The sequence below is a fragment of the Vipera berus genome (genome assembly GCF_964194415.1).
Source record: "Vipera berus genome assembly, chromosome: 7".
Taxonomy (NCBI): domain Eukaryota; kingdom Metazoa; phylum Chordata; class Lepidosauria; order Squamata; family Viperidae; genus Vipera; species Vipera berus.
Window position 1 is genome coordinate 8,267,314 of NC_138209.1, and position 24,410 is coordinate 8,291,723.

At 46.8% G+C, this 24,410-nt stretch overlaps 1 protein-coding gene across 3 annotated transcripts in view; it reads right to left on the minus strand.

The window, feature by feature from the left end:
• CCNI (cyclin I) overlaps positions 1-24,410 on the minus strand; it is a 57,107-nt gene that overhangs the window by 25,777 nt on the left and 6,920 nt on the right. The window contains exons 1-3 of one of the 3 annotated variants that reach the window (XM_081332870.1): positions 9,121-9,283; positions 5,973-6,029; positions 4,248-4,404 (exon numbers count right to left, since the gene is read on the minus strand). In XM_081332870.1, the coding sequence (XP_081188996.1) occupies positions 4,248-4,361 (114 nt within the window). In that variant the 5' untranslated portion in view covers positions 4,362-4,404; positions 5,973-6,029; positions 9,121-9,283. Of the gene's footprint in view, positions 1-4,247; positions 4,405-5,972; positions 6,030-9,120; positions 9,284-24,410 lie in introns of those variants that run through there. The other 2 variants (XM_081332869.1, XM_081332868.1) reach the window with 2 other exon arrangements.

Consider the following 24,410-nt stretch of genomic DNA (forward strand, 5'->3'; position numbering starts at 1 on the left):
CGGTAGTCTTGATTTATTACCAGTCACTTAGTGAATGTTCAGTTATGACAGATCTCCCCTCCCCAAAAGGTACTTATGACCTGGATTTGAAATTTTGATGCCCCCCCAAGGTCACGTGATCACTTTTTGGGTGTTTGGTGATCAGCCCACATTTACAGCTGTCTGCAGCATCCCGCAGTCATGTGAGCGTGGTTTATGAAGGTGTTTTGCTGGAAGCTGGGTTTTTTACTTTCTGTCTGGTAAAAAATGCCCATTGCAGACAATGGATTTGCTTATCGACCACCGCGTCTCGCTGAATGACTGCTGAAAAAAAAAATGTTCTAAAATTGGGTCAGGCGAGTGGGTGCCTCAACTTACAACCATCATGACTTACAACGGAATCTCCAGACTCCATTATGGTCATAACTCGATAACTACTTGTAATGGATTCTGCACAGTAACTCTGCTTATTTTTCTTCCCATTTATGCTGCCTTCAACCCACGGAAGACAACTAGGAAGAATTTCCATCTGCCAAATTCTCCCCAACATTTCAGGCACCTGGACAGTCAGGAATTTAACCAAATTTCCCTATCGTAGAACATAGAATAAAAGAGTTGGAAAGGTCTTCTAGGCCAGGAGCAGGCCACCTTGGCTCTTTTATGACTCGTGGACTTCAACTCCCAGAATTCCTGAGCCAGCCTGGCTCAGCTTGGAAACCTGTCCCTTTCCCCTCAGCATGGCTGGCTCAGGAATTCTGGGAGTTGAAGTCCACAAGTCATAAAAGAGCCAAGGTTGCCTACCCCTGGCCTAGTCCAACCCCTTGTTCCAGCAGGAGACCCTGTGTCTTTCCCGACAAATGGCTGTCCAATCTCTTCTTAAAAACCTCCAGTGATGGAAGCACTCGCAACTTCCAAAGGCAAGTCTTCCCATTAATTAATTGTTCTTGCTGTCAGGAAATTTCTTCTTAATTCTAGGTTGGTTCTCTCTTTAAGGATCTTCCCACCTACTGCTAGCCCTGTCCTCGGGTGCTTTGGAGAACAGGCTGACCCCCCCCTCTTCTCCTCAAGTATTGGAAGACTGCTTTCATGTCACCCCTAGTTCAATATCAATTCAGGCAGTTCTCAATTTAGGATGACTGAACTCAAAATTTCTGTCGCTAAGTGAGACAATTTGTTAAGTGAGTTTTGCCCCGTTTTACGAACTTTCTTGCTACAGATGTTAAGTGAATCACTGCAGTTGTTAAGTTAGTAGCACGGTCATTAAGTGAATCTGGCTTCCCCACTGACTCTGCTTGTCGGAAAGTCATAAAAGGGGATCACATGATCCCGGGACACTGCATAAGTCACGCATATGAGACAGTTGCCGAGTGACTGAATTTTGATCACGTGACCATGGGGATGCTACAATGGTCCTAAGTGTGAAAAACAGTCATTGGTCATTTTTTCCAGTGCCGTTGTAACTTTGAACGGCCATTTTAACCACTGTCTCATTTAGCAACGGAAATGTTGGATCAAATTATGGTCGTTAAATCGAGGACTACCTGTACTTCAGTTAGTCAAAGCACTGAGCAAGGTCAAAGCTGACGTTTTCACCATGTCGATGCCATGTACTGATTTTATTTACTGAATTTTTATGCTGCTTTATCTCCTTTATAAGGCTGGAGATGGGGAGAATCTGTCTTTTGCAAACTAAGGACCAAACCCTCGGTAGGCAAACTCAGTCCCGCTTCTTCTACCAAGCAAAAACATTCAGAAAAGCCTTGAATGAATCAGATGGAATAGCTGCCGTGGGCAAAGCCGTTGCCATGGTTCTCAAACAATCTTGGCTTGAAAGACAAAATACTCACACCCACAAGTTGTGCCTGCATCCCAAACCTGGCATCTGGCCAACTGCCATCATAGAACTACAAAATCATTCCTGCCATGGAGAGTAAACAGAACACCTTGGCACCCACAAGTGACTTGTCTGTTCCTTGGCAAAGTGTATCCCAACTCTGTAATCTTTCTAAAGGATCAGCCACCTGCAAAGTCTACAGCAGGCATGTCAAACTCGCGACATCACGGGATAGCACGTGACGTATCACGACTTTTTCCCCATTGCTGGCAATGGGTGGGTGCGGTTTCGGCATGACACATCCGGCCCATGGGCCGGCAGTTTTGACATGCCTAGTCTGCCACTGTAGAAACTCGGCAAACATATAGTAATCATCGACTTTTACAACCGCAATGTGGTTGTTCGCCTGCTTTTCTTTGTTTTTCTATTGCAGTTGTTAAGTGAATGATATGGTTGTTAAGCGAATCCAGCGTCTCCCATTGACTTTGCTGGCTGGAAAGGTCGCAAGTTGTCAGGTGCAAGTAGCCAGGAACAGGAGTTGAGTTCAAAGCGTTAAACGTTTATTATATGCTACCTACACACAAAATTCTGATCTAACAGTCAAATCAAATTGACGCTAGATAAGAAGGCTGAACTTAGGCCTCTTGCAGCTACGTAAGGATTCCAAACTGATGACGCATTTGACCCTACCTTCAGTCTCTGCCGGGTCATCTCCTACACAAGATAGCAATCAAATAACCCTGAGACACTGCAATTATCATAAATACATGTTGGTTACTAACATCAAAAGTGTGATCATGTGACCGTAGGGATGCTGAGACGGTTGTAAGTGAGAGGACCAGTTATAAGTCACTTTTTTCAGTGCCGTTGTTACTTCACATGGTCACTGAACAAATACTTGCAAACCTGCATTCTTTCAGCCTAGACTGAGATGGCCAAAATGCCATATCCTGCTTTTTAGTCCCAGAGGTGCTTTTTCCAAAAGGCAACTAGACCCCCCCCACACACTAAAAAAAAATCTGAAGAAGCTTCTTGGATGAGAAACGAAGCATTAAGAAAAGAAAGGGAAAAAACCCCAAGAAACTCCAGTTGCCTTTCAGAAAAAGCACCTATGGGACAACCATGATCTAGATCAGAGGTCTTCAAACTCGGCCCTTTTATGACTCATGGACTTCAACTCCCAGAATTTCTCAGCCAGGCATGCTGGCTGAGGAATTCTGGGAGTTGAAGTCCATGAGTCATAAAAGGGCCGAGTTTGAAGACCCCTGATCTAGATGATTGAGAATCTCCATATCCTGCTTTATTATTCTGCTTTATACAGAATAATTAAGTGGCTCGACTCTACCTTATAAACATTGTCTATTTCATATCCTAATACATCACAAGTTACCAATAGGACAACCTATATTTATCAATCTACTTCTACTTATACATAACCAAAATTTCAACATCAAATTTGGATCCATAAGTCAAATTTCCATTATGCCAATGTACAGATTATAATATTTGAAATAAGCCTTCCAAGTACTCTTAAACACATTCTAACTAAATTTCATTTTTGATGTGTGCCGTTGCGCCCACAGTAAAAAATGACAATAAAGGTTATCTTATCTTATGAAAGAGTGCTAACAACCAGATGACTGCAAGGAATATAAATCCTTCCATTCTCCACCCTTCTGTCAGAACTGAAGAAGCTTCTTGGGTGAGAAGCAAAATGTCTTCCAAGAAAAAACGAACAAAGAAAGCCCAGTTGCCTTTCAAAACAGCACCTCTGGGACTTTGAAGATAGTGTTTCCCAAATGCCTTAGACTACAAGACCCATTCTTCCAAGCTAGCACAACTAACAATGGTGCAAAGAGGCACAGTCCACTCCTTCTGATGAGCCACAGATTACTGATTTATTGCCGGGCTTATAGGTCATTCCAACCGGGAATAATTCTTGAGCAGCATTCACCCAAATCTCAATAAATTGCAATGTAACAACAACAAAAATGCAATTCAATATCATTTACTCCGCCCATGTACAGCAGCACTGGGTTTAAAGGAAAGCTATTCCAAAGATATTGTGTCCTTCAGTGTTAAAGGCCTACATAAGGCAGCAAGAAATTTCTTCACTTCTTTCAAGGAACAAGCCGGTTTATTCCCAACTAAGCTGTCACAGGGAAGCAGGCTTCTAATAACAATGATTTAGCTGCTGTCATAGTACAGCACAGTATGTTCTTCCGAGGCCACGGGATGTTCACCAAACAAAACATTGCTCAACTAGCAAAATTACACGATAAGGTGCTCCTGGACATAACACTGCTAAACAAATAGGCCCAATGTTCCACCCAAGGGATGGGATGGATCCCATCAAACCAGCATCTCGGAAGAAAGAAGAGTCTTCTGCAATTCTGACCAAACCAAAGTGATCGAACGAGGCGACGAACGTTACCTGATTGGGCTGAATTCTGGGCACGTACACTTTCCACATCTGAGCTTCCCTAGAGATTGCCATCTCTAGGAGGGTGGACAACCTCTGATTCTCCAGGGGTCCTGAAAACTTCATGGTACCCCTTGGGTCGGCCTGCCACCCAACTGGATACAGCTACCTGTAAATGAAGGAAAGCACAAAACAAACGATGAGCGATGTGAAAAGTAGCACGTATTGCACACCAGGTTTCCCCCACACCCACACTTTTTTTTTTCAGCTTCACTTCCAATCTGCAACATCCTTGTTTTGCCCCCAGCAAACTACTCTGAGATTCATTCCACCAGAGGGAAGGACGAGAAACAATGGTTGGAAACTGATCAGAGAGAGAAGCCACCTGGATTTAAGGAGAAACTTCCTGACAGTGAGGACAGTCAACCAGTGGAACGGCTTAACCCCCAGAAATCGTGGGGTCTCCATCACTGGAGGTTTTTAAGAAGAGGCTGGACAATCACTTGTCTGAGACGGTATAGGTTCTCCTGCTTGAGCCGGGGGCTGGACTAGAAGACCTCCAAGGTCCCTTCCAGCTCTATTCTATTCTGATTCCCTGCTCCCATAGTCATTTTTTTTCCTGATTTGCTCCCTCAATGGCTTATCCAAGGTTCCTCAACGAGATTAGAAATGGCAGGTAAGCTTCTCCAAAGGGCCAAGTAACCAAAGTCCCTGTAAAATCCAAGCACAGAAGACTACTGGGTATAAAGCAGGGGTCCTCAACTCCTAGTCCGTGGCCCAATATAGTTGGGAATGGGGCCCTGCAAGCGCCAGGCAAAGCTCAATTTGCAGAAGCAGCAAACGCATGAGCAAAACCAGCCCTTCCGCCCCCCACCCACAGTCGATCTGTAGAGCAAGAAAGATTGGGGACCACTGCCGTAGAGTCCATTTTAAAAAAGGTAAAGTTTCCCCCGCACATACGTGCTAGTCGTTTCCAACTCTAGGGGCCGGTGCTCATCTCCGTTTCAAAGCCAAAGAGCCAGCGCTTGTCCGGGGACGTCTCCGTGGTCATGTAGCCGGCATGACTAGACGCCAAAGGCGCACAGAACGCTGTTACCTTCCCACCGTAGTGGTCCCTATTTTTCTACTTGCATTTTTACGTGCTTTCGAACTGCTAGGTTAGCAGAAGCTGGGATGAGTAACAGGCGCTCACTCTGTTACGCGGCACTCGGGATTCGACCCGCCAAACTGCCGACCTTCTGATCGACAGGCTCAGCGTCCTAACCCAGAACCACCGCGTCCCTTTTAGAGTCCATTTTAGAAGGTGTCAAATTCTACAAACTGAAGGAACTGCCATGTCTAGGAGGGCAGTTCCATTTATTTCAGCAAGCTGTTGAGCTGGATATTCTTTTTTTTCTGCCATTCTTGGTGGCTTTCTGTTATTAGAAGGGTTCAAACCTTAGAATCACTCAAATTGACATTTGGGGACACTGTATTATATCCTTCTATTCAAGTAGATAATCTCAAGCCAGGTTCAGCTCTCCAGATTAATTCATCTTTCAGTGGAACAACCTTCTTCCTTCTTTCCTCCCTCCCTCCAATTATGCATCAATAGAAAAGAAGTCTTCACAATGACTTTGGCATGCTCTGTTTCTTGCAAGTTGAGCAACTCTAGTCCTAGACTGCATTAACAGAAGAATAGAATCAGGATCACGTGAAATGTCAAAACCACTTTATAATGCTTTGGTAAGGCCACACCTGGAATATTGCATCCAGTTTTGAGTCGCCGCAATATAAAAAAAAGATGCCAAGTCTCTAGAAAGATGCAGAGAAAAGCAACAAAGGTGATCAGGGGACTGAAGGCTAAAACATATGAAGAACAGTTGTAAGAATTGGGCTTGGCTAGTCTAGTGAAAAGAAGGACTAGGGGTGACATGATAAGGTAAATGTTCCCCCACACATGCGTGCTAGTCGTTTCCGACTCTAGGGGCCGGTGCTCATCTCCGTTTCAAAGCCGAAGAGCCAGCACATGACGTCTCCGTGGTCATGTGGCCGGCATGACTGGACGCCAAAGGAGCATGGAACGCTGTTACCTTCCCACCGTAGTGGTCCCTATTTTTCGACTTGCATTTTTACCTGCTTTCGAACTGCTAGGTTGGCAGAAGCTGGGACGAGTAACAGGCGCTCACTCTGTTACGCGGCACTCGGGATTCGACCCACCAAACTGCCGACCTTCTGATCGACAAGCTCAGCGTCCTAACCCACTGTGCCACTGCGTCCCTTATAGGGGTGACATGATAGCACTGTTCTAATATTTGAGGGGCTGCCACAAAGGAAAAAAAAGGGGGGGTCAATATATTCTCCAAAGCACATGAAGGCAGGAGCAAAGGATGGAAACTAATCAGGGAGAGAAGCCACCTAGAACTAAGGAGGCATTTCCTGACATTAGAACAATTAATCAGTGGAATGACTTGCCTCCAAAACATTGGAAGTTTTTAACAAAAGGCTGAACAACTGTTTGTCTGAAATGATACAGGGCTTCCTGCCTGAGCAGGGGGTTGGACTAGAAGACCTCTAAGGTCCCTCCCAATTCTGTTAACTCTTGAAGGGTACAGCAGAACAGCTTTAAGCATCCATCTTCTATCATCCTACATGAAGCTATTAGAAGCAGAATGCATAAACCTGCGTCATCTTGACTTTTCAACTCAGCTGTTTATATTTCAGTTGTTCTCATCATGCGCTAAATAATAAAACAAGCTATTTAAGCCTATCTGGAGAGCCAAGATAGGTCTCTCTCTTCCCATCACAATCCCTACAGATCCCCAACTTATTATTCAGACCAGATGCATTTGCCTCCGCAAGTACTCCCCGACTTACAATTACTCAGTGACCATTCAAAGTTACAACCGCACTGAAAAATGCGACCTACGACCATTTTTCACACTTACAAGCTTTGCACCATCCCCATGGTTATGTGATCAAAATTCGGACAGGGCTCGAATTTGCGGTGTCCCGGTGATCAATTGGGAAGTCAGGTTCACTTTAACAATTGTGTTAGTAACTTAACCCTTGCAATGATTCACTTAACGACCGTGGCAAGAGAGGTTGTAAAAGGGGGCAAAATTGACTGAACAGCTGCCTTGCTTAGCAACGGAACTTCTGGGCCCAATTGTCAAGGACTATCTGTATTCCTCTCTTAAACGCAAACCTTGCTAAAAACGTTCGAGCTGCTACAAGGCCATGGGAAAGAATTTGAAGCTTGGAATTTCTGCTGCCAAATGTTGAAAACTGAAACCCATCAGCCTGGAAGCCGGCCATCTTCTCGTTGGACAAGCTGCTGACAAAGTCCGACCCTGACAGATTTAATCTAGATGCCTTCGCTTTCCTGCTTGTTTACAAGCAACCATTCTACCATGAAAGTTGGCAACTAAAGCAAAAACTGTTCCAAAATCTTTAAAAAAAAAAATCAACATCAACAATTTGTAATGAAGTTTTCTGAAAAACAGCCAATTCCATATTTTCAGAGCAACTTTAAAAAACTGGAGAGGTTACAGGCCGAAGACTTTGATGAAAAGAGTTTTGCAAAGTTATCTCCAACTTATTATCTTCAGGGGCAAGCAAACAAAATCTTAACTCGCTTGCAAGCCTGGCCATCTTGTTTAATAAAAGATCCTACTTCCAAAGTCAACTTCGGTTTGCAAGCTGAATGTCCTGTCATGTCCTGTCTCCATGACTTGAGCGCTTGGTTGGGGAAGGCTGTTCCACACTTTTTTCAAAGAGTTGAAGGTTTGGGAACACCACATCCACATCTGATCTTGAAGGAAGAGCAGCTGACTTCCAATAAAGGGTTAATAAGTAACATAATAGGAAGACCACACCTGGAATACTGCCACCAGAATACTGCCATTACAAAGATGATGTTGAGACTTTGGAAAAAGTGCAAAGAAGCACAACTAAGATGATTAAAGACCTAGAGCAGGGGTAGGCAACCTCGGCTCTTTTATGACTCATGAACTTCCAACTCCCAGAATTCCTGAGTCAGCTGACTCAGGAATTCTGGGAGTTGAAGTCCATGAGTCATAAAAGAGCCGAGGTTGCCTACCCCTGGCCTAGAGTCTAAGACAGGCATGTCAAACACAAGGCCCGGGGGCCGGATCCGGCCCACGAAGTGGTTTCATGTGGCCCGCGAAGCCATCCTGGAAACAGTGAGGGAACGGCCCCCCACTGCCTTGGCCCTGGCCCAGAGACCCTCCTTCTTCCAAATCTGTCCCACTCCTGCCCAGGCCCCCATAGGAGCCCTTGATGCCAACGATGTAGAGCTGGCCACGCCCACCCAGTAGGCCATACGCACTCTAGCCACGCCCACCCAATTGAGTTTGACACCCCTGGTCTAAGACGTATGAAGAATAATTACAGGAACTGGGGTATGGCTAGTCTAGAGAAAAGAAGGACTAGGGGTGACACGACAGCAGTATTCCAGTATTTGAGTGGCTGCCACAAAGACGAGGGGGTCAACTTATTTTCCAAAGGGCAAGACAAGACACAATGGATGGAAACTAATCAAGGAGAGAAGCAACCTGGAATTAACGAGAAACTTCCTTACAGTGAGGACAATTAACCAGCAGCTTGACTTCGGAAGTGACTGGACAGCCACTTGTCTGAAATGGTATAGGGCAGGGGTCGGCAACCTCGGCTCTTTTATGACTCGTGGACTTCAACTCCCAGAATTCCTGAGCCAGCTATGCTGGCTCAGGAATTCTGGGAGTTGAAGTCCACGAGTCATAAAAGAGCCGAGGTTGCCGACCCCTGGAATAGGGTCTTCTGCTTGAGCAGGGGGCTGGACTAGAAGACCTCCAAGGTCCCTTCCAGCTCTATTCTGATTCTGAATTTCATTTGGTCCACTTACCCTGACGGTCTGTAAACTGTCATGGTCCATGTTACAGACAAACCACTAAGTGTACATTCGTTGAGGTGCCCATTCTTTCCCTAGTGCCAACTTGGTATGTATCCTCTTGCTACTGTTGCAGTCAGAAGTAATCAGAAATCACTGAGGAAAGAGGAAGCAACTTTGGGTGATGCAAGCAGAGACAGGAGCGAGAAACTAAGTGACTCACAGGGAGAAAAAAAAACGTGAGTGTCACAAAGTTTATCCACTGATAAAAAGCAGAGACGTCACCCTGTCAACAAAAGTGCGTATAGTCAAGGCTGTGGTCTTCCCAGTTGCAATGTATGGCTGTGAAAGTTGGACCATAAGAAAGGCCCAGCGCCAAAGAATTGAGGCCTTTGAACTATGGTGCTGGAGAAGACTCCTGCGAGTCCGTTGGACTGCCAGGCGATCAAACCGGTCAGTCCTAGAGGAGATCAACCCTGACTGCTCTTCAGAAGGCCAGATCCTGAAGCTAAAACTCAAATCCTTTGGCCACCTAATGAGAAGGAAGGACTCACTGGAGAAGAGCCTAATGCTGGGAAAGATCGAGGGCAAGAGAAGAAGGGGATGACAGAGAATGAGGTGTCTGGATGGAGTCACTGAAGCAGTAGGCGTGAGCTTACATGGAGTCCAGAAGATGGTAGAGGACAGGAAGGCCTGGAGGAACGTTGTCCATGGGGTCGCGATGGGTCGGACATGATTTCGCAGCTAACAGCATTCCATCTCAACACGGGGCCCCTTCAGACAGAGACTTTTAACACCCATAATCCTGAAACAGGATGCAGACTTTTTTTTTCAAGCTTTAATTTTTAAACCTGTAACGTGTACGACTTTATGACAACGGAGCCCAAAGTTTCTGTTGCTAAGTGAAACACGTGTCAAGTGAGTTTTGTCCCATTTTACAACCTTTTTCTTGCGACAGTTGTTAAATGAATCACTGCAGCTGCTAGGTTAGTAAGGCAGTTATTAAGTAAATCTGGTTTCCCCACTGACTTTGTCAGAAGGTTCAAAAGGTGGTCACATGATCCTGGTCATAAATATGAACCAGTTGCCAAGTGTCTGAATTTTGATCATGAGACCATGGGGATGCTGCAATGTTCATAAGGGTGAAAAACGGTCGAAAGTCACTTTTTTCAATGATGCTGTAACTTTAAATGGTCACTAAGCGACTACCTGTTTATGTGTTTACTTATATTAGAATTGTTTTAAGCTAGCAAGCCTGTTTGGGGACTTTTCAAAAACAGAAAGGAAGCATGTAAATTCAATAATATTTTTTTAAAAATATAAAGAGCTGAGGGTTATCTTTAATGCCTAAAATGACTTGGGCCCAGATTACCGGAGAGAATTCCTTCTTCAATATAAACCCAAGCTAAAAAATTCCAAACATACTGTAGATGGTACGGCAATGTTCATTACTAAAGGTCTTACTCCACTAAAAACATGGAAATCCATAACAATTGCCTAGACACTACTCAATATATACAAAGTGGTACCTCAGTACTCATCGTTACTTGATTCTGGGAGGCACGGTAAGTACCAAAAACTATGAATACCAAGTAAGTATTTCCCATAAGGCATAACACAGTGAGTCACAAGGCATCTGACACGAACAAGTTCTAGCTTGTACCAAACAAACCATGAGTAACGGGACAAAATTTTGGCGTCAAAATGTGTTGAGTACCAAATTCGATGAGTTTCAAAGCAGCTGAATACCACTGTAAGTAGATATTAACTTTCATCAGATTTAAGACAGTCGTTTCCATGGCTTCAAAATAAAAAGTGGGGAGGTGGGAAATATTTTTCTTTTTCAGCCTTAAAACTTGTGAGAAATCGTGACTTGGGCATGAAGATCTGGACCAAACCTTTGTTCAGCTACTCCAGATCCCTGGAAAAACAGTTCACGGAGGAAGATGGAAGCCTATGAAAGATCCTCCTGAGTTTCTTGGATGCAAAGGTCCAGCCGAGTAGGACTATGCAAGAGAAGAGGTCCTCTCCCAAAGCAAGGTGAGAAGGAGGAGGAGGAGCTTTGGTTGAAGACTTCAGATGTCATAACTTAACTTGGAGAAGAACAAGGTGTGGCTTCTGAAGAACCTTACACAATTGATCCTCAGTTTAGAACAAAGGACAAAGTAGAACTATCTGGATAGTCCACATCAGGAAGTATCTTGAGCATCCTAATAAAACGTATCACAGTGAGAACTGGACAACTGTTTTGGTCAATTGGTCATATTCCGTTTCGCTCTCCTTCATGCTTGGTGTTCCAGGATTTTTCCAACGTTCAGAGATCACCAAGAACTGAGACTTTAGTATCTGTTTCCTCAGGATTACAGTCTGATCATTTTTCACTCTTCTGAACTCTATCAAGGTTTCCTTCTCAATATGAAGGATATGAAGAAGGCCTCTCTCTGATGCACTGCGTTTCCCAATTTTTAAAAAGAACAGCATTTGTTCTGAGTAGATGGTCCATCTTTGGCTGGAACGGAAAAGATCTGTTCCAGTGACAGAAGGTTGAACAACACATCCCCACCTGCTTGCTATGAGGAGAAACATTGCACAACACTGAAGACATGGGACCCATCACATCTGATGGGGAACTTAAGTTTGGAAAATGACGACAGTCCTCGACTTAGGAAGGTTATTGTGAACACATAATCCAGACACTGCAACCGTTGAAAATAAGGGCGTGCTACTTGGGGGGGGGGGGCTGGCGGGATAGAGAAAAGACCCCCATCTCTTTTTTAAAAAAAAAAGTTTCTCTTTCTCTTAATGCCTTTGATGTCAGGGTTGGACTAGTAAAGTCCCTTCCAATTCGGTGATCACACTGCCAGTGGTGTCTTAGCTTTTGCGTTGCCTTATCTTTTTATTTTATCTTTATCTTTCTTTATCTCTCTTAGACTTATATACCGCCCTTCTCCCGTAGGACTCAGGGCGGTTCACAAGGTTTTTAAAATAACAATACAACAATCACAAAAATTAAGAACAGTTAAAATGATTACATTTAGACCTTGAATAAATATAAAACCCCAATTAAAATCCAATTAAAACCCCAATTAATACTCTCAGTCCAGGCCAGAAAGCTCAAAGAGCCAGGTCTTCAGGTCCCGGCGGAATAAGCGAAGGTCAGGGGCAGTCCTAAGCTCTACGGGCAGCTGGTTCCAAAGGGCAGGCGCACCCATAGAGAAGGCCCTCCCCCTGGGTGTTATCCGCCGGCAATCTTTTACCGGCGGTACCCTGAGAAGACCCTCCCTGTGGGAGCGCACAGGACGAAGGGAGCTTGATGCCGGCAGCAGGTGTTCCCTCAGATATCCCGGACCCAAGCCATTTAGGGCTTTATAGGTCCCGAGTGCCGCGTAACAGAGTGAGCGCCTGTTACTCGTCCCAGCTTCTGCCAACCTAGCAGTTCGAAAGCACGTAAAAATGCAAGTAGAAAAATAGGGACCACTACGGTGGGAAGGTAACAGCGTTCCGTGCGCCTTTGGCGTCTAGTCATGCTGGCCACATGACCACGGAGATGTCCTTGGACAAGCGCTGGCACTTCGGCTTTGAAACGGAGATGAGCACCGGCCCCTAGAGTCGGAAACGACTAGCACGCATGTGCGGGGGAACCTTTACCTTTACCTAGGTCATCACCAGCACCTTGAATCTCACCCGGAGGGCAACTGGAAGCCAATGCAGCTCGCGGAGCAGAGGTGTTACATGGGAGTATCGGGAAATCCCCATCACAACCCGCGCGGCTGCATTCTGCACCAGCTGAAGTTGCCCAGAGTCACTGCATCACTGAAACGAGCAGCATAAAACTATAGTTAGCTAGATGCCAGCTGTCAAGTGCCTGAATTTTGATAACCAGGGGATGCTGCGACGGTCATAAGTGTGAGGATCTATTTTAAGCTACTTTGTACAATGCCGCTGTAACTTTGAACAGTCGCTAAACAGAGCTGGGGACCTGGAGATCTCCTCAAATCTGTTCATTACTTTAAAAGGTTTTATAGCACCCCTGTAAAAAAACACACACACGCTATCACGCTGTAATTGCAGCAACAAGGGAAATAACAAAGGAAATTGTTAAGCACACAACTGGAGTCTCGTCGCACTGACTGTGTTTAATCATGATTAAATTCTAAATGTTATGGATGCAAATAGGCCCGTGGGGGGTGAACCTATGGCACACGTGCCACAGGTGGCACGCAGAGCCCTCTCTGTGGGCACGCGTGCCATCGCCTCAGTCCTAGACCTTCAGCTGAGTTTTATAAAACCTTTTTGCTTTAGGCCTCTGCTGCCGTGTGCAAAAAACAAAAAAAGTGTCAAACGATCAATCAATTTCAACTTCTCGCGGGGGAAAAAAGATCGCGCAAAGTTAGAATTGATTGAACTTTTTAGTCACACTGCCGTTAGTACTGCAGCCACGCCCACCCAATGGGCCACACCCACCCAATGGGCCACACCCACCCAGCACACGATGATACATAAGGGGGTTTTGGGTTGCAGTTTGGGCATTTGCTCTCTAAAAGGTCCGCCATCACTGAAATAGGCCATTCCTTGTAAAGGACAGACTCCTCGGCTGTTTTTGCATCCAAGCAGGAGAATTTGCAGCAGGTAGTCCTTGCAACAGTCAAGATGGCAGCCGCAACCACGTCATCAACCTGATTTTGAAGTATATCAGGAATGGATGTAATATTGACAAAGGCACCATAGGCAGTGTGATCAGAGTATCATAGAACTGGAGGAGACCTTAAGAGGTCTTCTAGTCCAGCAACCCCCAACCTTTTGAGCACCAGGGACCGGTTCTATGGAGAGAGGTTTTTCCGCGGACCGGAAGGGGCATGGTTTCGTGTGCTGCCTGCATCTCACAGATGGGGCTTTGCTTGTTTCCGCGGACCATTTCTAGCATGCAGTGGTTGGGGACCCCTGTTCTTAGTCCAACCCTACACCCAGATCAGAAATCATAGAAGAGAGCAACAAAGATGATTAGGGGACAGGAGGCTAAAACATAAGATGAAAGACTGCAGGTATTTAGTATGCCTAGGTCAGGGGTAGGCAACCTCGGCTCTTTTATGACTCATGGACTTCAACTCCCAGAATTCCTGAGTCAGCATAGCTGACTCAGGAATTCTGGGAGTTGAAGTCCATGAGTCATAAAAGAGCCGAGGTTGCCTACCCCTGGCCTAGGTTAATGAAAAGGAGGTCTGGGGGTGACACGATAGCAGTGCTCCAATATCTCAGGGGCTGCCACAAAGAAGAGGGAGTCAAGCTATTCTCCAAAGCTCCGGAAGAAAGAACAAGAAGCAATGGATGAAAACTAACAAAGGAGAAATCCAACCTAGGATAAATTTTCTGACAGTCTTGAATAAATTGATCAGTGGAACGGCTTGCCTCCAAAAGTTGTGGGTGCTCCAACACGGAGATTTTAAAGAAGAGATTGGACAACTATGTGTCTGCAATGGTACAGGTTTTCCTGCCTGAGCAGGGGGTTGGACTAGAAGACCTCCAAGGTCCCTTCTAACTGTTATTCTGTTCTGTTAAGTAAATCATCAGGATCATCTAGAAAAGTGAATGCTTCGTTTTTCTTTAGGTGTTCTTCAGGGGCATCAAAAAGTGAAAATAACGGTTGCGATCAAACTCCTCTCCCTATTTTAAATGTATTGGATACACACTGCGTTTTAAAAGGAAGTAGGGTTTCATCCGTGCAGTCACAGCCATTCTATTGACTTTTATTTATTTATTAAAAAATTTATTTGCCGCCCCTCTCATTTCAAAGTGATTTTGGGCAGCTTACAGCATTAACTTCACCATTTTCTTTATTTAAATAATTCAAGTCTTTTAAGGCTATTATGCTTCAGAATGTTTGTATTTCCTGCCTCATTAATGATTTATTTGAATTTCATATTTTCTGTAGCTCACTCAAACTCAGAAGACTCTTGGGTGGATTGCCAGGCATTTAAAAGATTAAAATCAAGAATGGAAATAAGTTAGATTTAGGTTTTTTAAAAAAAAGAATGTTAAAAAAGAAATCATTCCTCCTGCAAGATGGACACCCCCCCCCATAAAGCTAGAAGCCTAAAGGCCCAGTCAAAGACCTCTCTGAAATCTTCTAAAACTTATTATTATAAAAATGGCTAGTATTTCTTAAATTGGTAAAATAAAAAAGTTGAGGCTTTAATTTTATTCTCTATTTTACTGAAAAAAGTTAGAAGTCAATGCTATTTTTTTTCCTTTCCCCCTGCACCTACATCTCTCTTCCTCCTTTCTTCTGCATTCCCATTTTCCTATCATCTTTATTTGCATTTGCATTTTATATAGTGATCAATTTAATAAAAATCTTAATTAAAAAAAAAGAAAAGAAATAAAAGTGATGCCACTATTCAGCCTTGGCCCAAAGAGGCTTCAGGTAGGTTCATAGCTCCCACCCAAATATAAATATAAATATTGAGATATTTTTTAAACAAAAAACAAAAACATGCTTATTAAATTTGAAGCAAAACGAAATTACTTCACCCACTTTACCGCGATGCAATGTCATGGCAGCCTTGTGAATAAGGAAGCAATTGTTCAGAATGGCTCATAAAATGTAGATTTCTGCCATTTGCTGAGATGACTCACCCCTTACAGCCTTGCTATAAAGGGCATCTCTTTAAGATGCTGTAGAGTTGCTTCTCAATTAGTAAGCAATTCCAAAACTTTTGGATTGACATTTAAGGCTTGATCTGACAGCCAATAATGTGGTTATAGCACCTTTTCTCAACCCTGGCAAATTCAAGATAGATGGACTTCAACTCCCAGAATTCCCCCAGCCAATATTGGGCCAGAGCAGGGGTCTTTAAACTTGGCCCTTTTATGACTTGTGGAATTCGATTCCCAGAATTCCTCAGCCAGTCAAGCTGGCTGAGGAATTTTGGGAGTTGAAGTCCACAAGCAGGGGTCTTCAAACTTAGCCCTTTTTATGACTTGTGGACTTCGACTCCCAGAATTCCTCAGCCAGGCACACTGACTGAGGAAAGTCCATGAGTCATAAAAGGGCCAAGTTTGAAGACCCCTGGGTTACAGCCTGAAACCGGAGGCTGTAAATCACAACTTGCCTGTGGGCACTGAGGTTGTCCTCAACCTAGGACAATTGAGCTCCATATTTCTGTCCCTCAGCAAGACGGTTGTTAAGTGAGTTTCGCTCCATTGTACAACCTTCTATGCCAGAGCTGTTAAGTGAATGACAGCAATTGCTAAGCGAATCTGGCTTCCCCATTGACTTGGCTTGTCAGAAGGTAGCAAAAAGGTCATCAGATGACCACAGGACGCTGCAACCGTCATAAATACGAGTCATTTGCTAAGCGGCTGGATTTTGATCATGTGACCACGGGGATGCTGCAACGGTCGTTAAGTGTGAAAAATGGTTATAAGTCACTTTTTTCAGCGCTGTTCTAACTTTGAACGGTCATTAAATCAATTGCTGTTAGGTTGGAGACTACCTGTATACCACTCTAGTATCTGATTTTCACACACGACAACTAATACATGGCAATGAAATCATGAATTACTCCTGGCATTTGAAAGAGAATAGTTGACATAAATCTTCTTGTCTGGGATATTAAGAAAGACTTCCCAAGAATAAAAGCAGTTGACAATGGAACCAATGACCCAAAAGCTTATGCATTGGTAATGCTGAAACACAGGCTGGACAACCTTAAATCTGGATTCTTAGCGCTGATCGTCGGTTGAACTGGGTAATCTGAATGGACCCCTTCAGCTCCTAGCACTAACTCTGATCCTTGGACCATTTAGCTTTTTATTGGCCACTATTTTGGCTAGTAAAAAACAAATCTTGTTCTTTTGTCTTTTAAAAGAGGCAGTGCCAGGCAATTGACCCAGGCAGGGCAATTCGTATGCCAAAAATGGGTGCTGGCTATTAACACTGGGGCTATTTGCCATCTTCATTAACGCTTGCAGTTATTTTTAAAAGCCAGCTAGGCTTATGATCCTGGCTGAAAGCACTTTTTGCAAATGGTTTTGTTTGGTGCATTGTTTTGCTAGCTAAACATGTGCCCATTTTTAATATTGCATCCTGGTGTGCCATGGATTTTGGTTACCCAAGAGAATAGAAGAATAGAATAACTTTAAATGTACGCCAATCAGCATATATTAAAACGAAATTTCATTGCATTCAGCTCTCAAAGGGCAGCCTCCTCCAATATACACTACACAAACATGACAAAAAATTATGCATATACCCACATACACATCCATATATGACACAGAGAAACAACACAGTCTAGTTCAGATGTATACATATACATGGCAAGAAAAAAAGAATCCTGCAAATTTACAAGGCCGATGGCATAAGGCAGGGTTTTTCAACTAGTGGTATGGGTACCACCTGTGGTACATTGGCCCCAGCAGGTGGTACACGACCATCCTAGAAAAGTGGTAGCAGGGGAGGGGAATGAGGTGAACCGGTGTCAGCACCACACAAGCCTGAGCGAGAGATCGCTGAAGATGTGGGGCTGTCAGGGCTCAGCAGAAGCGTCAGGATCAGCGCTTCTTCAGAGCTGTCAGGGCTCAGTGGAAGTGCCAGGATCAGCGCCAGGCTCCAGCTGGAGCTCGGCACTGATCCTGGCACTTCTGCTGAGCCCAGAAGAAGCGCCGATCAGCTGGAATATTGCAGCATCTCCAGGGTCTTGTGATTTACATTCAGATGCTTGGCAACTGATTCATATTTATGATGGTCACAGTGTCCCAGGGTCATGTGAAGTGACCAAAACCTGCTGCAACCACCCAGCAGACGGGGGGGGGGGATAAAAACCAAGCACCACCCCACCCCCACTGCCAATCCTCAACAGAAATGCTCACAACAATGAAAACCTCGGACAGGAGGAAGAGCGCCGCCGGGCGGGCAGGCAGGTGTCTTGCTCGGCTGTGGCTTGGGGGGCACTTTTTTCAGTGCCATGGTAACTTTGAACAGTCACTAAGCGAACTGTTGTAAGTCAAGGACTACCTGTACTTTATCACTTTTTTCCCTTTTTTTTTTTTGGTCATCAAGTTTTTGACACCTTGCTAGGCGACTGGTGGTACTTGGATGTTGCCATATCCTAAAAGTGGTACAATGGGTGAAAAGGTTGAAAAGCCCTGGCATAAGGAACAAAGCTGTTGCAGAATCTAGCAGTCCTGCTAGAAATACTTTGAAACCTTCTCCCAGAGGGGAACAACAGAAACAGACCCTGATGTGGGTGTGTGGGGACTCTACTAGCTCTAGGTTGGTTTATACAGTTGCTAGCAGCTTTGATGTTGCCCGTATGAAACCAGCATTTATGGGCAAGAAAATAAAAGCTGTGCAAAAAAAAGAAAGTATTTTACATCAAAAATATTGACCCTTTGTTCCTGGTTGCTGTAAGGACAGGCCCAAATACCCCTGCCTCTTTGTGTTAGATTTGCCGCTGTGTTAGATTGTCAACAGGGACCATAAATGTTAAGGAGAGCTGGAAAATGCCTTCTGGCATTTGCTTAAAAGATGTAACAAGCCTTTCCTCATGACAATGTTTCACAGTCTTCCTGCCTGAGCAGGGGGTTGGACTAGATGACCTCCCGGGTCCCTCCCAACTTTTATTATTATTATAATCTTGACAACTTTTTAAGATGTGTGGATTTCAATATCCAGAATTCCCCGGCCAGCCCAGGCTTTTTTAGGGAGTGGGAAAGGAAAATCTTCCTTGCAGTTCAATACAGGAAGTCCTCGACTTACAATAGTTCATTTAGTGACCATTCAAAGTTACGACAACACTGTAAAAAGTGACTTATGACCTTTTTTCATACTTACGACTGCTGAAGCATCCTCACAGCCATGTTGGAACTCCAGAACTGGTTCTATGTTTTACTGGAACACACACACACACAAAATAAAACTGCTACATGACTTTGAACAGAATGCAATCAATGATAAAGGCAGGCAGTCCTCAAGATAAAGACCATAATGGAACCTGATAAATGAAGCATCTCTCTCTTAATGATCTCCCCATATCTGCTCTTGCCAATGAATCATTAAATGAACACAGGGGTCGTTAAGCAAAGCAAAGGGTGCCTCCATCCCACGAGACAACCCATGCTCCACTCACTTCCTGGAACATGGACGATCCCAGGTAGCGTCTGGAAGGGTCTGTTGTAACTTTGAACAGTCTCTAGGTGATCAGTCATAAAGCGAGGACTACCTGAACCAGAAAAAGGCTGGGGGAAATTTGAGAGACGCGGCGTTTTAATCATATTTTATTTATTTATTTATTTAATTGTATTTATATACCGCCCTATTCCCTGAGGACTCAGGGCGGTTTACAGGGAATTAAAAATCCAAAATACAAAAATTAAGAACCAAATTAAAAAAGAAATTAAATTAACCCTGTAGTCAGTTAAAAAAGAACCCCAAATTAAAAATTCCTCCTCAGTCTGGGCCCGAGAGCTCGAAGAGCCAGGTCTTCAGGCCCCGGCGGAATGATCGGAGGTCGGGGGCAGTCCTCAGCTCCACCGGCAGCTGGTTCCAGAGGGCAGGCGCTCCCACAGAGAAGGCCCTATCCCTGGGTGTCACCCGCCGGCAATCTCTCACCGGCGGAACCCTGAGCAGACCCTCCCTGTGGGAGCGCACTGGGCGAAGGGCGTTTGATGCCGGCAGCAGGTGTTCCCTCAAATAACCCGGACCCAGGCCATGTAGGGCTTTATAGGTGATAACCAGCACCTTGAATTTCACCCGGAGGGCAACCGGAAGCCAATGCAGCTCGCGGAGTAGAGGTGTTACATGGGAGTATCGGGAAACCCCCATTACAACTCGCGCGGCCGCATTCTGCACCAGTTGAAGCCTCCGAGTGGTCTTCAAGGGCAGCCCCATGTAGAGAGCGTTACAGTAGTCCAAACGGGAGGTCACAAGCGCATGAGTGACTGTGCGTAGGGCGTCTCGGTCCAAATAGGGACGCAACTGGCGCACCAGGCGAACCTGTGCAAAAGCCCCCCTGGTCACGGCTCCTATATGATCTTCAAAATTGAGCCGTGAATCCAGGAGGACGCCTAAGTTGCGAGCCCTATCAACGGGGGGCAACACCTCACCCCCCATCGTTAGAGGTGGAATAACATGGTTAACCCGAGACGCCAATATGCAGAGCCACTCAGTCTTGGCGGGATTGAGACGAAGCCTGTTTCTCCCCATCCAGACCTGAACCGCCTCCAGGCACCGGGACATCACGGAGAGGGCATCACTGGGTTGGTTTGGGGTGGAAAGAAAAAGTTGGGTATCATCAGCGTACTGGTGATACCCCACCCCAAAACCACGAATGATCTCACCCAGCGGCTTCATATAGATGTTGAACAGGAGAGGCGAGAGAACCGACCCCTGAGGAACTCCACAAACGAGAGACCTCGGGGCGGATCTCTGCCCTCCTGTCAACACCGACTGCGAGCGGCCCTGGAGGTAGGAGGAGAACCACCGTAAAACGGTGCCTCCCACTCCCAACCCCCTGAGACGTCGCAGCAGGATACCATGGTCGATGGTATCAAAAGCCGCTGAGAGATCTAATAGGACCAGGACAGAGGAGCAGCCCCTGTCCCTAGCCCTCCAGAGATCATTCACCAGTGCGACCAATGCCGTCTCCGTGCTGTGTCCGGGCCTGAAGCCCGATTGGTACGGGTCCAGATAATCAGTTTCCTCCAGGAACATAGGGAGCTGATGCGCCACCACACTCTCAACAACCTTCGCCAGAAAGCGAAGGTTGGAGACTGGACGATAGTTGTTTAAAACAGCCGGGTCCAAAGCAGGCTTCTTGAGGAGGGGTCTCACCACCGCCTCCTTCAGGGCGGCAGGGAAGACACCCTCCTTCAAAGAAGCAGTTATTACTGCATGGAACCAGCCTCGTGTTCCCTCCCGAGCCGCATAAGCTAGCCAGGAGGGGCACGGATCCAACAAACAGGTGGTGGAGCTCAGTCTCCCCATGATCCTGTCCACATCATCAGGGGAAACAGGGTCGAACTCAGTCCAGATAACATGCTCAAGACCGCCTGATTCCTCCACATCAGACTCTGCCCAGTCAGAGTCCAGGCCGGTCCGGATCCGAGCGATTTTGTCCGCCAGATGATGACTAAACTCCTCGGCTCGTCCCTGCAAGGGATCCTCTCTCACCTCCTGACTAAGGAGGGAGCGAGTCACCCTAAACAGGGCGGCCGGGCGATTATCTGCGGATGCGACAAGGGCGGCAAAGTAGTTAGACTTCGCCGTCCTTATCGCCGCAAGATAAGACCTTATAAAGGTTCTTAACTGCAATCGGTCGGATTCGGATCGGCTGGATCTCCAACCGCTCTCTAGACCTCGTCTCCGACGCTTCATCTCCCGGAGCTCCACAGAGAACCATGGGGCCCAACGGGATCTGCGCTGAATCAGAGGTCGCATGGGTACAACGCAGTCGAGTGCCCTGGTGGCGGCCGTTTCCCAGGCCTCCACCAGAGCATCAACTGGGCTGTGGGTAAGGGTGATAGGTATCGGCCCAAGCGCCCTCTGGAACCGGTCCGGGTCCATTAGGCGCCTGGGGCGGAACCACCTGGTCGGTTCCGCCGCCCAGCGGCGGGGGATGGCATGACGGAAAACCAGCCTCAGGAGGTAATGATCTGACCATGACAGAGGGGTGATAGATGGAAAATCCCCTCCCAGATCATCCAACCACTGTCCAGACAGGAACACCAGGTCGAGAGTATGATCCCCCTCGTGAGTAGGGCCCTCAATAACCTGGGTCAGGCCCATGGCTGTCATGGAAGCCATGAACTCCCGAGCTAACTCCGACGACCCCCCCAGTGATGGCAGGTTGAAGTCACCCAGGACTATAAGCCTGGGGAACTCCACCGCCAACCCCGAGAGGGTGTCGAGCAGCCCAGGCAGGGCTGTTGCCACACAGCTGGGCGCCAGGTATGTGAGCAACAAGCCCAACTGAACCCGAGGACCACATCTCAAGAGAAGGGATTCACTCCCGGCCATCTGGACAATGGTGGCCTCCCGGGGACACAAGGTCTCCCGAATAACCACTGCCACCCCACCACCCCTGCCCTGAGCCCGTGGCTGGTGCAGCACCCGGAAACCTGGCGGGCATAACTCGGTGAGAGGCACCCCTCCCTCCGAACCCAACCAAGTTTCCGTGATGCACGCCAGATCCGCACATTCCTCCTCGATCAGATCACGGATGAGGGGAGCTTTGTTAACTACGGATCTAGCGTTAAAATAGACCAACCTGAGCTCAGGGGCCTGATCACCCTCATCCCCGGGTAAGAGGGTGCTAACCGGAGGGTCGGAGCGCGCCACCGCTCGGAGATAGCGGGGGCGTGATCCCAGATGTTGATATGGCCCTCCGCGCAAACACCTGCTGCCATTCCCTATCGCCGTGGGGATTTGAAGCCCCACCCCCACATTCTCAGAACCAGCAGCCACCTCCCCCGACCCCGTCCCGTCAGGACCTCTAACAGGACCAGACTGAGTGCCGGTTAAAGATTCCCTCCCTACCCCCCCCTCCCTCCCCCTCCCTAACTTCTTAAAATAACCGGCTAAAAATTTTATCAGGGGCCTCTTCGCATGTCTTAACTCGAGGCCCCTATCTAAGCCCAGCCACCTCTCGGAATCCCAAAGCTTGGGATCGTCATTAAGGGGAGTATGGAAACAGGCGACAGGTCGCGCCCATGAGGCAGGAACTGCCCTAAGGGCATACAAGTCCGCTCCGGAATAATGATAAATCATACTGCGCTAGGATAGTCTTTTAGGGCAGATGTTAATGTCCAAGGATCACTCAGTGATGGTATATAGATGGTAAACAAGTCCAGTAGGCATATCTCCTAATCTGCAGAGCCATCTCAGCTCTCACCTGAGATGGAAATCCAGCAGCAGAGAGAGAAAGGGGAATCCTGAGCCAGGGCCACCCCAACTGGTCTCTCACACCAGTGAGGTGGCCACTGACCAGTCCAAAACCGTCCTCCCACCACGGTCCGGTCCCGGCCACACTGGGCTTTCAATAGGAGGGATCTTAACTCCCATCAGGCATGGAGCTAGCCAAATGCCTGCCTGTCAACAGGAAAAGTAAGAACAGGCAGGCCAGGCCTCTGTCGATCCTCGCATCTCCAGCCAGCACCACCAGTCCGGGAGGGGGAAGAACATTCTTTCCCAACGCTCGTCCGCCAGTCCAGGCAATCTTCCAACAGCGGGGAGAGGCAATCCCAGCCGATGTAGTAAGTCCGGGAATTTGCCAACATGTCCGCCGAGGCCGATGACCAGGCCCACCATCTGCAGCCACCATCCGGGAGGAGAAAAAGGCTCCGCGCCGCCAAAAACGGCGCCAGCCAGCTGATGGTCGTAAAAAGATCTCTGACCGGTGGGATCGTCGCCGCTGCCCCTCCGACAAGCAGAGGGTATTCACGGCGAGCAAGCAGAAGAGGGAAGGCAGGGCAAGGCGTCCCGGACTTCTCGGCGTCATAGCAAAGAGCAGGTCGGCAGGCAGGCAAATTCTCAGTTCTCGAAAGCCGCCGGTTCGGATCAGCCAGCTGACAGTTCAGGGGGGGGGGGGGCTCAGCGCCACGAGGAGCAGCGCCCAGCAGCTGTTCCAGAATCCTCCCAATCCCCAAAGTCGTCTCGGCAGGCCGGCAGAAGAAGAAATCAAGCAAGGCGTCCCTGTCTTCACGACGCTATAACAGCGTTCGGGGCCATAATGGAGCTCGGCAGGCAGCAGTTCTCCAGCGCCGCTAGTTCGGGGGGGGGGGGCTAAGCGCCACAAAGAATAGCGCCCAGCAGCTGTTTATTAAATCCCCCACCCCCAGCGTCGCCTAAACATACCGTGGGCCTCCCTAAGCTGATTCCTTGGAGCCCTCGAAGAGCGCCCGAAGCTTAGGCTGCGGCCGTCGCCATCTTGGGCAAAAAAAAAAAAAAAAAAAAAAAAAAAAAATATTTCTGGGACGGATGTGAATGTGATGCTAAACACAGAGCTGCCACTGGGGAAATAATAAAAAAAAATCCTCACCCACACAAAATATTAACGTTCACTCCGAGATTTATGCCATCATTTCCTTGAGCCAATAATAGGCCGTGGAGAAGGAGGAGGAGGGAAAATGTCCACAGTGTGTCTAAGTGTTATGTGAGGAGGGCTGCATAAAATACTCTCCACAAGGGCTGCGATTCTGAAGAACAAGCCCTACAGCTCAGATTATATAGCTAATTCTGCTCTTCTTGCATAGCACCTCTTTTCTTTCTTTCTTTCTTTCTTTCTTTCTTTCTTTCTTTCTTTCTT